General features: G+C 41.3%; 1 protein-coding gene across 1 annotated transcript in view; it reads right to left on the bottom strand.

Annotated features, from left to right (window-relative positions):
• Positions 1-5,176: 5,176 nt before the first annotated feature.
• The window catches only part of LOC118026643 (neuroligin-4, X-linked-like), a 139,361-nt gene continuing 131,201 nt past the window's right edge, over positions 5,177-13,336 (bottom strand). Inside the window, exons 3-5 of the mRNA XM_035029613.1 lie at positions 10,136-10,195; positions 6,509-6,661; positions 5,177-5,211 (exon numbers count right to left, since the gene is read on the bottom strand). Coding sequence (XP_034885504.1) covers positions 5,177-5,211; positions 6,509-6,661; positions 10,136-10,195 — 248 coding nt within the window. The remainder of the gene's footprint in view (positions 5,212-6,508; positions 6,662-10,135; positions 10,196-13,336) is intronic.

Raw genomic sequence — 13,336 nt, forward strand, 5'->3', positions numbered from 1 at the left:
ATGCAAAAGAAAGAACGCGGCTTGTGTTCGAATTAATAGTCTGGAGAGGCTCTGTTCTGAATGCAAACATTCCCAGGAAAGGACAGTTGTGAAGGTATATCGTGTGACTGGTAACTCAAGCTTATATGATGCTCTGCAGTCAGCTAACTGGAAATTACGTATTCATAGATTCTCCTATCAAGTGATTTCCCAAAACGGCGATGCCCATAAAAATAAAATGCCACCTTCCTTTAGGAAATTCTGAATCATTCATAAGGGATCAAGGAGATTCTCCACAGGATGGCACAGGCTGGTCAATGATTTCATGCACTTGAGATTAAAAGAAAAAAGTCTTGGGTTCTAACTTCTCCCCCACCATGACTTTCTTCACCCCAAAACACTGCTTCGTCTCCTTGGGGGTCTCCACCTGCCGCAGACATGGACCCCTGTCGCCTCCGAGGAGGAGGGAGCCTCTTTGGGTCGTGATTTATGTCCACGTTTCCATGGAGGCACCCTCCCCATTACAGAGTCTTTACCCCAATGCCTTGGTTTGGTTTCCATGTTTGTTCCAGGGCTCTTCTAAAGTCCCAAAGACAGGACTTTAATCCTGAACGATGCCTCTTCTTTGTGGAATAAATCAAATCAATGCAGTGGGCGTTTTCGGCCACCAGGAGGCAGAAGACAAAAGTCCAAACCAATGGCCACCAAGGACAGACCGGGACCAAGAACTTGTCCACTCCCAGAGTTCATGTTCCACACCAGCAACAACAAAGACTGGAGTACGGTGTTTTCAAGCGAGGATTAAATGCATAGAAAACTACTGATGAAGAAGACGATGAAAGACAATATTTGCACAGAAACATTTCCTGACTTTCTCTTTTTTGCAAGGCCCATGCTCTCTCGCACAATGTATGCATGTTATGACTTGTTATCTGGAGAGTCTACCCCTCTGCCACCTCCCAGCCCATCTTAGAGACTAGTGCAGCAGGGAGACCCAGAGCCTGTTCTCAGGGGGAGTTGATCACCTCTGCTGCCCACCAGAGGATATTATATGCTAAGGGTTCCCATGCTTTCCACCACTGACTTTTCGATATCCTGGTTTTGGGTGCTCCTGCACAATTCCTCTTGCCTCTGGATCCCATTTCCTGTCATTTCTCCCATATTCCTTGACTTCTCTACTATTGTTTATTTTTCCTTAAATGCAACACTTCACCTCTCTGCTCTACCCATTGAACTTTTAACTGCATTTTAAATGCAACTCTTGGGCGGCCTGGGTGGCTCAGTCAGTTAAGCACCTGCCTTTGGCTCAGGTTATGATCTCAGGGTCCTGGGATCGAGTCCTGCATCATCGGTTTCCCTGCTCAGCAGGGGGTCTGCTTGTCTCTCTCCCTCTGCCCCTCCCCTCTGCTCATGCTCTCTCCATCTATGTCAAAATAAATAAATAAAATCTTTAAAATAAATAAATAGAATAAATGCAACTGTTCCCATGGGAAATCAAATCAGGGCAAACCTGCTCATTCTCTCTCAAATAAAAAAAAAAATCTTTAAAAAAAAAATCCTTAATAAAACATAAAAACAATGAAAAGACAACAGTCTAAGAAAACAATAAAACACGGCAATTAGCAAAGAGCGAACATATTTAACTCCCAAAGAAAGAGGGACGGAGGTATGTTCTGCACGGCACCTTGACAGTTTTCAATACAGGTGCATAAGGCATATTATAGGGAGCCACCAAATTTTCACGGATGCAAAATGCTCATGCATGATGCACACAATATGCAATTCAGATCATAGCTCTTTACATAGGAACTTGTTGATCCTGTGCCCCAACGATTCCCAGACTCCTTTTATGGAATCTGACATGGAACACCAACATACCAAATGCATAAGAGTGACACTTCTCGGGGTGCCTGGGTGGCTCAGTTGGTTAAGCGACTGCCTTCGGCTCAGGTCAAGATCCTGGAGTCCCGGGATCGGGTCCCGCATTGGGCTCCCTGCTCGGCGGGGAGTCTGCTTTGCCCTCTGACCCTATCCCCTCTCATGTGTTCTCTCTCATTCTCTCTCTCTCAAAATAAATAAATAAAATCTTTAAAAAAAAAAAAGAGTGAGACTTCTCTGACTGATGTCAAAGAGCTGCGTCCAAATGCCACCCACCCACCTTCCATTTCAGATGGAAACCAAGACCCCCCAAAGGAGACCAAAACTGTGAAGGAGAACAGAGCATTGCAGCATGCATACAGCTCTCGTCTCGTGAATTTTAAGTCCCCTGCTCTTTTCCCTCCGCAAGTAGACTACCTTTATTTCAAACCATCTCTGTGTTCTATTTAGTCATGACATCACTGCACCTAACCGAATATATGCAATTACTGGTCTTAAACACAACTTCAGGACTCCCCTACACAACCTTCCCTGAGACAAAAATTTCAGAATAGCCACCAGCACCTGAAAAACAAGCAGGTGTTTCTGGTGCTTTTTTCTGAATCCTGGAAAAAGTCAGTTATATAATTCCTTAAGACCATAAAATACCCATCAGCTGAGAAATCTGTTGAGGTCACCATCTGCCTCGCTGGTGTTGACTCCGTGATGGGCAATGCTCAGCAGACAGGCAAAGAAGGGACAACAGCCGTCTCACACACAATTGGCCCATAATGCATTAGGTCAATGGAGCCAAAGAGCTTTGACAGGACCCCTCAGTGGTATTGCCTGGTGGACATCACCATCGCCGAAGCACCCTAATAATGAATGAGCAAACAATAACCCACTGGGGGGCATCCCTATCACCTCCTAGCCTTCGTGTCTTTAAAATAAAGTAAGCGAACCCCTGCAGGGAGGTTTGCGAGGATTGAGTGAACAGCTACAGCAATCCAAGGCTGGCCACGCTGCAGGCCCTCCATGAGTCTGCTGCTGATGCATAGCGGTCGGACCGTTTTGAAGCAAAAATGAGGTAAAGCATGCAGGACGCATCACGTGGCAGGGTAACCAAAAAGGTAGTAAGTCCATGGGAGGTAAACGAAAATGAGTATTTGAGTGGAGGTAGAACTAACCAACTCAAGATATAAAGGCAAAATGGGAGACAATTAACGAGGGGAAGGAGAGGCAAGAACCACCCATCAATAAATTCCAGGCATTCCCATCAGAAAGCATGGGAGAGGAGATTTCTCTTTTATATCGGAGGTCTTTAGACCCTTGTCATGAAAAAATAAATACGAGGTAGATTTGATGGGACACAAGTGTTGGATAGATGTGCCTTCCCAATGACCAAGGTGTAGAGCAAAACAAAGAGGAAATAAGTTGATAAAAGAGCATCTTCTTTGAAAATAAATGGAACACCAGTTCGATCACTAGACTTAAAATAGGCACAATTAACTTCCTTATAGCTATGATGATACCTCCCAGTTTGCCTGGGACGATCCCAGTTTATTAACAGCATATTAACTACTCTCAAGCATCCCGGACTAGCCCATAAATTATAGGGTTGATGGCCAGCAAGATTGAGTCACACAGTTCTGACTAAAGAAAACATCCCTATTTCAAAAAGCAAGCGTGAAGATCGTCCCGTTTATAGGACAAGTGTCTTATAATAATTATTTTTTTAACTAAGGCTCAGTTTAGAGGACGGTATTTGACAGGTATTAGCCATGCCATATTTGGCTAGTTGCAACTGCTTCTGGGGATCAACAATGATCTTAATATGCTGTCCAGCGATGTTAATAAGAATGGAAATTATAAAGGGATCGGGTGCCCTGGGTGCCGGTCGTGGGCTGTGAAACTTCCCACAATCACCTTGCAAGGCAGAGAAGGCTACAACTTTCTACAGAGAATCTGATGAAATTCACTGCCTTTCTGGGCATCACAGCTCAGACATGGGGTGTGGGGAAGATGCTAGTTCACTTCCGCCTCGTTCTGAAATCTATGTTCACAGCATGCACCAGCCTCCTGCTTGGACTATAATTCCTCTTGTTAACCCTCTCTTTTGGGTGGGGAAACAGCGTTTATTACTCCATAAAAATAATGATATCCAGCAATATTTTTCCATTTCTTAGGCAGGAAAAGAGCATTTATGCACTAATGACGTTTTGAAGAAGAAACTCAGTATTTCAATGTTTTGCTCAAAACATATCTACCCGTATCAAAAGCACTAATTAGAACGTTCGTCGCCACGCGGGCTGGGCCATTTTATTTGATCATCTTTTTAAATATCTGGATCCCCGTGGTTTAAAAATATGTCTCAAGACTCAAAATAGCGACTTCATTGAAGCTAAAGTGCGGGCCGGGGACGGTTTTCAAGAGGATCTGAGCACATGCAAGATCCGTGATGGAGATAAACTAAGTCACATTTGGAAATCTCTACCACCCGTGTATAATCAGCAAAGTTGGCACATTTCACCCCAGCAAATAAAAGGGGGTCTGTGGTGTTCTAAGCGCCTCCACAGTAGCTCATTCGCGGAATGTAAATAGACTGGCATAGAAATGCTAAACTGATTCTTTGATTTCTCGGTCACCCACTACAGCTCTGTTATGTACCATGATTTCTTTTTTTAACTCTCGGTTGCCAAAGGTAGACTTCAAATCTTTCAATGAGAAAAATTCTAAAAGCAAACCTCTTTTCTTAAATTATATGTGTATATATATATAATGTATATGCATAATCCCTACAGCATTTTCTTAAATTACATATATGTATATATATGTGCAGACATATTGTGTGTGTGTGTGTGTGCACCATCCTCACAGCGTTTTCCAGATCTGCACATCATTTCACAAACCGGCCAGATTGATAGGAGATCTCTATGTAACGCTGCATAATACAGCTTAGCTTGACAGGGGGAAAATCAATTTGCTCTGAAATCTAACCTTTTAAGGAATGTCAACACATCGTGCACGCAAGAGAACATTTTGTTACTCCACCAAAGCAAGGACTTGCTGCAAGTCCATGGCTTCATTCAGAAAACAGAGCCCAGAGCTCCTCCTCAGTGGGATGGGACTACGCACAACCCTACACACTGTCCTCTTTGAAAAGGCTCTGTGCAGTGCTGCAACGCGTGGTTTCCTCTCTCCACCTCTTTGTTAGAATGGACCTTTTGTAAGAGATCAAGAAACACGATTTCCTGTTTCAAGCACCAGCGGCCAAAGGGACTAACCAGAAGCCGCTGGAAAATGTAGGGACGCGCACGCAATCAGTGCTACGTGAAGTTAACTAAAATGATTCTACCAAGACCTGGCTCATGAGACCTACGAAAAAAGAAAAAGAAATAAGATCACAAAGTGAGTGGGCTCTTGATGCTAAAGCTTTTTACTTCCTTTAAAGCAAAAAAAAAAAAGACAAAGACAAAGAAAAAGGAAAGAATGGAAGAAAAAAAACAATGGGGAATTTCGGAACTTCGAGGGCTTTATTGATGTTCCAAAAGGCACAACTTGGCAAAACATCTGTAGGCGATTTGCATTTCTAAGTTAGAAATGCGTTTCTACCAGACACCCCGCTCCAGGGGTCTCTCACAGGTGAATGTCTTCCCATGAAAATGAAAAAAAAAAATGTTCAAAATAAAATTAAAACATCAAGGCAAAAATAAAATATTCTTGCTAATATTTGCCTACTTGGAGAGAACATTCTCAGCTGTATTTTCGTTTCATACAGCTCCATTGTGCCCTTTATTTATCTTACTGTAACCACATTGCGATATACACGTTTCACTCTGCAGAGTCACACTGTGAAAGACTCAATTTCCAGCACCATCTTAAAGCCTTGCTGTCCTGAAAACGTTTTTACGTACGCCTAGGAATACCAGTCACAAAGTGTACAACAAGCAGACAAAACTGCAAAGGAAGATAAATCTGCAAATATTGCCCCCTGCCAAATCTGTATTTTCTCTAAGTTCCCCCGCTGGGGAAAAAAACGAAGGAAACATCAGAACAAATGGAGAGCCACGTTGGTGGATTTCCATGAACTTAGCAAGCGTCCTTTTATGGTAAATTGTGAACTGTTGCAAAAATTCGATCAAGAGCTGAGCTCCATTGTATGCAACTGCAATGGTCCTTGTGACCCCAAAGCAGGGGCCCAACGCACACAGATAATCAGTGTAAGGAATTAGGTGAAAGGTTTTCCAACACAAGAGAAACAAAGTAACGTAACTACTTAACCACAGAAGAAAGCCAATGTCTATGGCTACCATCACCTGTTAGCAAAGTATCACCCATCAGCAAAGGTGTTCACTCTACAGAGCTGTGTAGCCTCCCAGGATATTCTCGCGGCACCCCCCGAAAAGAAGAGTTTCCTTTTACTTAGGTGACCTTGGAGTCTGCCTTTTGTTTGAGGAAGGGTGGGGGTTCCCTGGAATACAATCCAAGAATTAAGCAGTGCAAGCTAAGAAGGCAGACCCTGCTACAAACATCTCTTGCCCCAACCAGGAAGCCCAGGGAGGCAGAACTTCCTACGCATTGGACTAACACGGTTCAAATCCGTCAGTCCCCGCACAACGAAAAGCATTTGTCACGGCGCCTGGTGCAGCGTTGACATGAGGCAATGACTTACCTAGGATGCCCAGCCGGTAGTTAATGGTTATCACGATGACGTTTCCGTAGCTTGCCAGAACGCTCCCATCTATCATATTGCCGGTGCCTTCCATGTAAGACCCGCCGTGGATATAGACCATTACCGGCTTCTTACTGTTCTGATCATGGATGTCTGGAAAAAAAGTCAAGTAAGGAAACACAATAAAAAATCACACTGATTTACAGAGGCTAAGGGCAAGGGACATGGATTACTTTTCCCTGTTTCGACCGGAATCAACCAGGTGTCTACTTTTGAGTTATATACACCTTGATAAGACTGCTTAAGAAAAGGGGTCCATGGGATGATGTTTTCTAGTCCTACAAATGGTATTTTGAGAAGCATACAGACATTTGAAGTCATAGGAATGCATGTGTACATTGCTGTATATATCTAAAACATTGAAATATAGAGAATTTAGATGAAATACTTATTTCCTAAACAGGGCTCCAGTCCTAAGATCCGACTTATTGAAGAAGCACGTAGCATGATGTTTTCAGCCTCTAGGTAGGTGTGAAATCAACTTCAAAATGATCATTGCTCTTTACTATTACTGCCCTCTTCATTCAAAGGTGAGCTTACAGATTCATTCTCAACCTCACAATGAGCACACAAGACTAGCAGTGAGACTCTTAAATGCTCAATACGGGACAGATGACGACAAAAACCAAACAAAGGGTGGAAAATTATCAACAGAACAGAAATGAGTACCATCGAAAACAAAGCAAAACAAGATGCCCAAGCAAACGTCTTTGTTCTAATTTACTGGCTGTAGTCAGAGCTCAACACATTTAACTAACAAACACGAAAACCACATAATAAAAATGACACAAGACTCTGGCCTCAAGATGGAAATCGTGAAATGCTACATATTTTCACAGGGACTATGAACTCCCATTGTGATGTGCAACCAATGGGAACCCTTAGTCATTCCTTTGTTGCTTTACTGAGCAGTGATGTAAAAACAATGTTTTGCAATGGTCTGTGAGTAAAGAAATTCGGAGACCATGTGTCCATTTGCAGAAACTGCTTTCTAAAAAGGTATTGATTTACGTAACCTGCTTAATCAGTCCTTACACTTCTATTGAATGTTTCAGAAGACTAACCTCAGTGATGATTATTTCTGAATCTCTATGTATATATATGGATATATCCACACATATGTGTGTGTAAATAATTTAAATATCTGTATGTTATCAAAAGAAACCCAAATGTACCCATGTACATTTATTTTCACCTTTTTATCAATCAAGGTTTTTTGGTTTTTTTTCCCTTTCTTAATTCACCAAGACACTTTTGAAATATCGGAAAGGAATTTCAAGGAAATGAACCACTATCATTTAGATGGTGGCTGCTAATAAAATGAATTATGATCACAATGTCAGAACGAGTTCACTGGCTGCTTCACTAAGGCATGCAGAAGGCTCGAGAAACCCACTGGTCACAGTCAAGTACAGGAAAGAGTATCACGGCCCCGTGGTTCTGCAGATAATGAATAGATAGCAGAACAGATCTTATTTTCTCAAATAAAATGCAAATATAGAGTAAAAGTCCTTTATTCATCATCTAAGCATCATGCACTTCGTGGGATTTTGAAAGACATGGTTGTTCTGGAAAGGTGTGGCGTTGTGCATGATTAATTCCTCTCTCTCTCTGGATCCTGATTTAGTGGATTTGCCCTCATTTCTTTTCCCAGTACACGCTGTTGGCTACTGCAACGTGGGAAAGGAATAAGTAGAGATTTTGAGGGCTGTTTGAAGGGGTTTCCTTGGAGAAAATGTTAGGCTAACATCTCTGAGCTCTCTAAACCCATAGAACAAGGTTCTCATGATCTTGAGGAAGTAATAACAAGATGTCCTATTAATGCAAAGTAAAAAGAAAAAAGAAATCACAAGTTATTGCTATTCAATGAAAATTAGGGGGCATTTTATGGTAAGAAAGTTGCATTTCGAGCATTGGGAAAACAGGTCCTAAGCCTCAAACGGAAATGCACAAATAAGGGATACAGAACAAGAGGCAAATGATCTTTCTGGCTGGGCAACAGGAACAAAGAAAAGGTTTGGGGTTTAGTTTTAATACATTTTTTCTTATTTTTATGTGGTCTGATAGAATCTTTTTAAAATTAAAAAGAGTTTTTTTGCTTTAATACATTTTTTAATTCTGGTAAGACTGCAGGTATTCCGGGGCCGTCTGCAAAGGACAGGTGGACGGGCAAGGTGCAGGATATGCTCCCCCCTAAGGCCATCACAAAAGATCTCGCAAACAGACATTCAGAGGTAGGGACAGCCCTGTGAACGCAGGGGAATGACAATAATAATAAAATAATAACAATGTGAAGAGAGGCAGGCATGAAAGCAACATGGGCCAAACTTCCAGGATTGCAGTGGATTTAGAAAAGAGGTCAAAGCCAGTAACGCAAGCTGTAGAAGGGAGGGCCCCCGGAGGGACTTCTCACTGCCTGGGGGTGTAGAACTCACCGGACGCTTCCCTGCCTTACATTGCCTGTCAGCCCCAAACCCAAAAGTTCTTCAAGGGCCTTCGTCCTCTGTGGTAAATAAACGGAGGTCCGTGCATTTTGCTCCCCCTTGATGGGAGAATGGTGCTTCTCACCCACCCTACGGGGCCTGCACGGCAACATACTTGGGCCCTTTGCTTTCTTTGAAAGTATGGATTCTGCTGAAGGCATCGGGATACCTTGCGTTCCTTCTCGCTCGGAGGCCACTATCTTCCATATTGTCAAGAACAGGAATTGACATCCGGTGTCTAATCTGTCAAGTAACTTGGGATCCTTCACGAAGCAACTTTCCATAGCAACCAAACATTTGGGGGTGGGGTGGGGGCGGTGATTGGTGAAAAAAGTTTTCAAACTAGCCAGGGTGGGAAAAGGAAAAGGCATAGATGTAGGGTTTCTGACCTTTTTGTTTTCGGATCTATGCTATCCCTGTTCCCCACCAACCCCCTTAAATGCTAAAGAGCAGCCCTCAGAGAAATAACATCTCGCTAAAATATTTTTTCATGTATTTCACTGTGAACCAGAGAAGATTCTTTGAAACCTACTTTTAAATCCATATATTAAAAAAAAAGAAAAAGAAAAAGAAAAAGAAACAAACAAAAGCAGAAATGCCAGACACCCAAAAAGTTGTACGAAGGTGTCTCTCAGAGTTTGGCAACTCGTAGAAGGAATTAAGAAGACCAAAGCTCCAAAATACAATATAACTTACAAAATAACCTTTGGAAGGAAGAAAAGAACATATACATGCATGTTCTAAAATTTCATTTTCTCTTCTTATGACCAAGCCAAAAAAAGAAAAAAAAAAGGAAAAAACAAAAAGAAAAAGATGCGCTTCCTTGTAAATAACATATTTTTTTTTTTACTCACTTCATATTTAGAAACGTTTATACTTCTCACAGGTGGTTTGCATTCATGTACAGGGTCCTTGGGACTAAAAGGGACAGTGGTTTCCAAACAAGAAGGAAATAAAGAAGCACACGAACGTGTACTCGTTTCAGAGAAGAGGAGGAAAAAGAGATTGAAATTAAAAAAAAAAAAAAAGAGAAAGAGATATAAAACCATGCATCAGGGTCGAGCTTTGAAAAAACAAAAAATACCTTCATCTTCACCACGGTCATTACTCCTTATATCATCTGCGTTTTTCTTTGTGTTGGCTCCTGGGGTCATATTGAGAAGGAAAATAAAGGGAAAAAAGAATTCAAAAACAACAGGTTTGCAAAAAAAATCAGAAGAGAGAGAGATACCACCCAGTAAAAGAAAAAAAAAATGTCACACAAAAAGTTGAAAGTTGTTACATTTGGATTTCAAAAAAATGAGATAGGGCAATGCAAAATGCATAAAAACATAAAGATGTCAAGAAGAACAAATTCAAAATGTTACTTGCAAAAAATATTCTCTATCCTGTGAAAATGCAGTTTGGGCGTTAAAATGATAATACTGCAAAAAAAAAAAAAGAGCTAATGTGAGTTCGAAAAAAAGAAAATTAAATTATTAAAAAGGATCTCCCACATTCTTAAAAGAAATGCATATGAAGTATTCAATGTTCCTCTAATTTTAACATGTGATAATCTACATAAATTCATGAAATGTCACCAATACACTTTCGTTAGGACATTCCACAGGGTAAGAGAAAACACATTTATGCAATAAACACAGAAGGACTTTCAATAAGACACTTAAAATTGACATTCATTTCATGCAGAAGAACTTAAAACAGAGCATTTCAAATACAGATCAGAAATGTCAGTCAATTTGTTAATTTAAATCATGACAGTCACCTCTCGTCAGTGGCTAGAGAGCTATTGCCCAGCACTTGCTCCTGTTCAGTATAAAAAGAAAACAGCAACAACACAACTACCATTTTCAATAAGGTTTTCTTAAGACAAGAGAAAACATTATACATCACGTTCTCTGTGTTTGAAACACTTATTAAATATTACTTTGGTGTCATTGCTCCTTGAATTTAAGATAAATAAATAAAACCACCTACCTTGATGACCTGTAACATAAGCTAACCTAAGAATCTCCATGGGAGGTGGGGGCATCCCTTAACTACACCAAAAAACACTCTCTTACACATTCTGTATATAGAATGCACCATTTTGGTTTCTCCTATTTTCCAGACACAACACGCTAAAACATTTCACACTGCTTGAATTGTTTGGTTAATTAGCTCAATTGTCTTCTTTTTATAGACAGACATGGCCCCGGGGGAATGGGTATCCCAGATCCAGTAACTTCAAAAGTGCCTGAATGACATTCTTCTAGAAGTTCTACTTAACTCAAAGGAACTCATCATGTTTCAAAACCAAGATTTGAAGTTGCTGTTTTTGTAGGTCAGTTACGGTTTACATATTGTCCATTTTATGCGGTTCAACACTTCTTAGCAAGCAGACCTGGGTGGATGGGTGGGAAATCTGATTTGCTGATTTTTGAGGCTTAACTATTCCCACTCTAGATAATTTCAAGCCTCTAATTTAAGGTCACTGAAGACAGCCAGGAAGAAGTGTCTGGGACCCCTTGAAACTCTAGGTTACCAGTAATTCAACCTCATCTACCTAAAAGCAGAGTTGAGTCTTGTCAGAACCGACCTGTTCTCCTTATAACACATTCATTTCCAAACCCTTAGAAAGTATCATAACATTGATATGTCAATCTCTTACAGTCATTAGCTTGATACCAAAATCTATTTATATCCAACAACAGCACTGCATTGAAATATCACAAGAAAAAACCTTAAAAAAAATCAAATGAGTTTGACTGTCTTTGGGGATGTTTTTGTCAGGGTTTATCAGTCTAGAACCTATCTCAAAGCGAACTCATGGACTTGAATTTATGATGAAATTGTGTACAGGAGCCTAAAAGGGACGCCCTTCCTAAAGTACGCGACATGAAACGATACACAAAACGGTTTTACAAAACAAGTCCTCTCATTTTCGGGAAAAAAAAAAATTCCATTCATTCATGGAAGATTTTATAAGCTTCTATAGAAACAGGCCAGTTCTTTCATTTAAAAAGAAAAAAAAATGGCTGGAAAAAAATTAAGGTGTAGTCAAATCCACAGGAGTGAGAAGGTACTCCCCAATTCAGCAGATTCCTTCCAACAAAATGTGTTCCTTTCAAGTTTGACTCCCTCTTGTTCTTTTTTTTTTTAATTTTTTTTTTTTAAAGATTTTATTTATTTATTTGAGACAGAGAGAATGAGAGACAGAGAGCATGAGAGGGAGGAGGGTCAGAGGGAGAAGCAGACTCCCTGCCGAGCAGGGAGCCCGATGCGGGACTCGATCCCGGGACTCCAGGATCATGACCTGAGCCGAAGGCAGTCGCTTAACCGACTGAGCCACCCAGGTGCCCCGACTCCCTCTTGTTCTAACGCAGCGTCCAGAACACACGCTCTCAACATGGAGAAGGCGTTCTTTAATGAAGACCCCACAACTGCACTTTACCCTCCCCAGGAACACGTCCTTATAATCCTGCCCCTTCCTGAATATTCTTGTTGGGAATCTCTCTTCTCTTCCGAGCTGTGTGCTGTGTCCTAGCGTGAGCCCAAAGTCCATTCCGCAAGCCAGGTGTCAGGGGAGTGAAACGCCAGAAACCTCCCCTAAGACCCACCTCTCCGTGCCTTCAGGCTCACTGTCAGGGCGCAAAATGGGAGTGATCTGAAATACGTCTCAGGCTGGATGCTCTCTGTTCCCCAACAGAGAGAGCAAAGGTCTGAAGATTAGTAATGCTTTCACAATTTCCGTAACGTATTTCCATCAAGGATAAAGTAGCAATCCGGGATAACCTCCTGCCTCTTTGATTCCCTGCCAAATTTCTCTGTTAGCCAAAGTGTGATTTTTAAGACTTTTACGGACGTATGACTTACATATCATAAAATCAACTCATCAAAGCATAACATCCGCTTTTTCATGGACTTGTGCAACCATCGGCATAACGAACTAACTTTAGAACATTTCCATCAACCCCAAAAAGACTGTGTCAAACTGCGGGTTCCATGTTCCTATCCTCAGCCTCGTTTATCTACTTTCTATCTTTCTAGATTCGCCATTTTTGAGTGTTTTGTATAAAAGAATTCATATCCTATGTCGTCTCTAGTGTCTGCTTCCTTTCACTTAGCGTATTGTTTCCAAAGTCCTGCATGCTATAGCAGGGATCAGTTCTTCATTCTTTTGTATGGACGAATAATACCCCACTGTATGGACACACCAAATTTTGTTGTTCCATCCATCAGTTGATGGGCATTTGGACTGTTTTCATTTGGCAGCTCTTATGAATAATGCTGCTATAAACACTTG

The sequence above is a fragment of the Mirounga leonina genome, unplaced genomic scaffold, assembly GCF_011800145.1.
Source record: "Mirounga leonina isolate KUSES-001 unplaced genomic scaffold, KU_Mleo_1.0 Mir_268, whole genome shotgun sequence".
Taxonomy (NCBI): Eukaryota; Metazoa; Chordata; class Mammalia; order Carnivora; family Phocidae; genus Mirounga; species Mirounga leonina.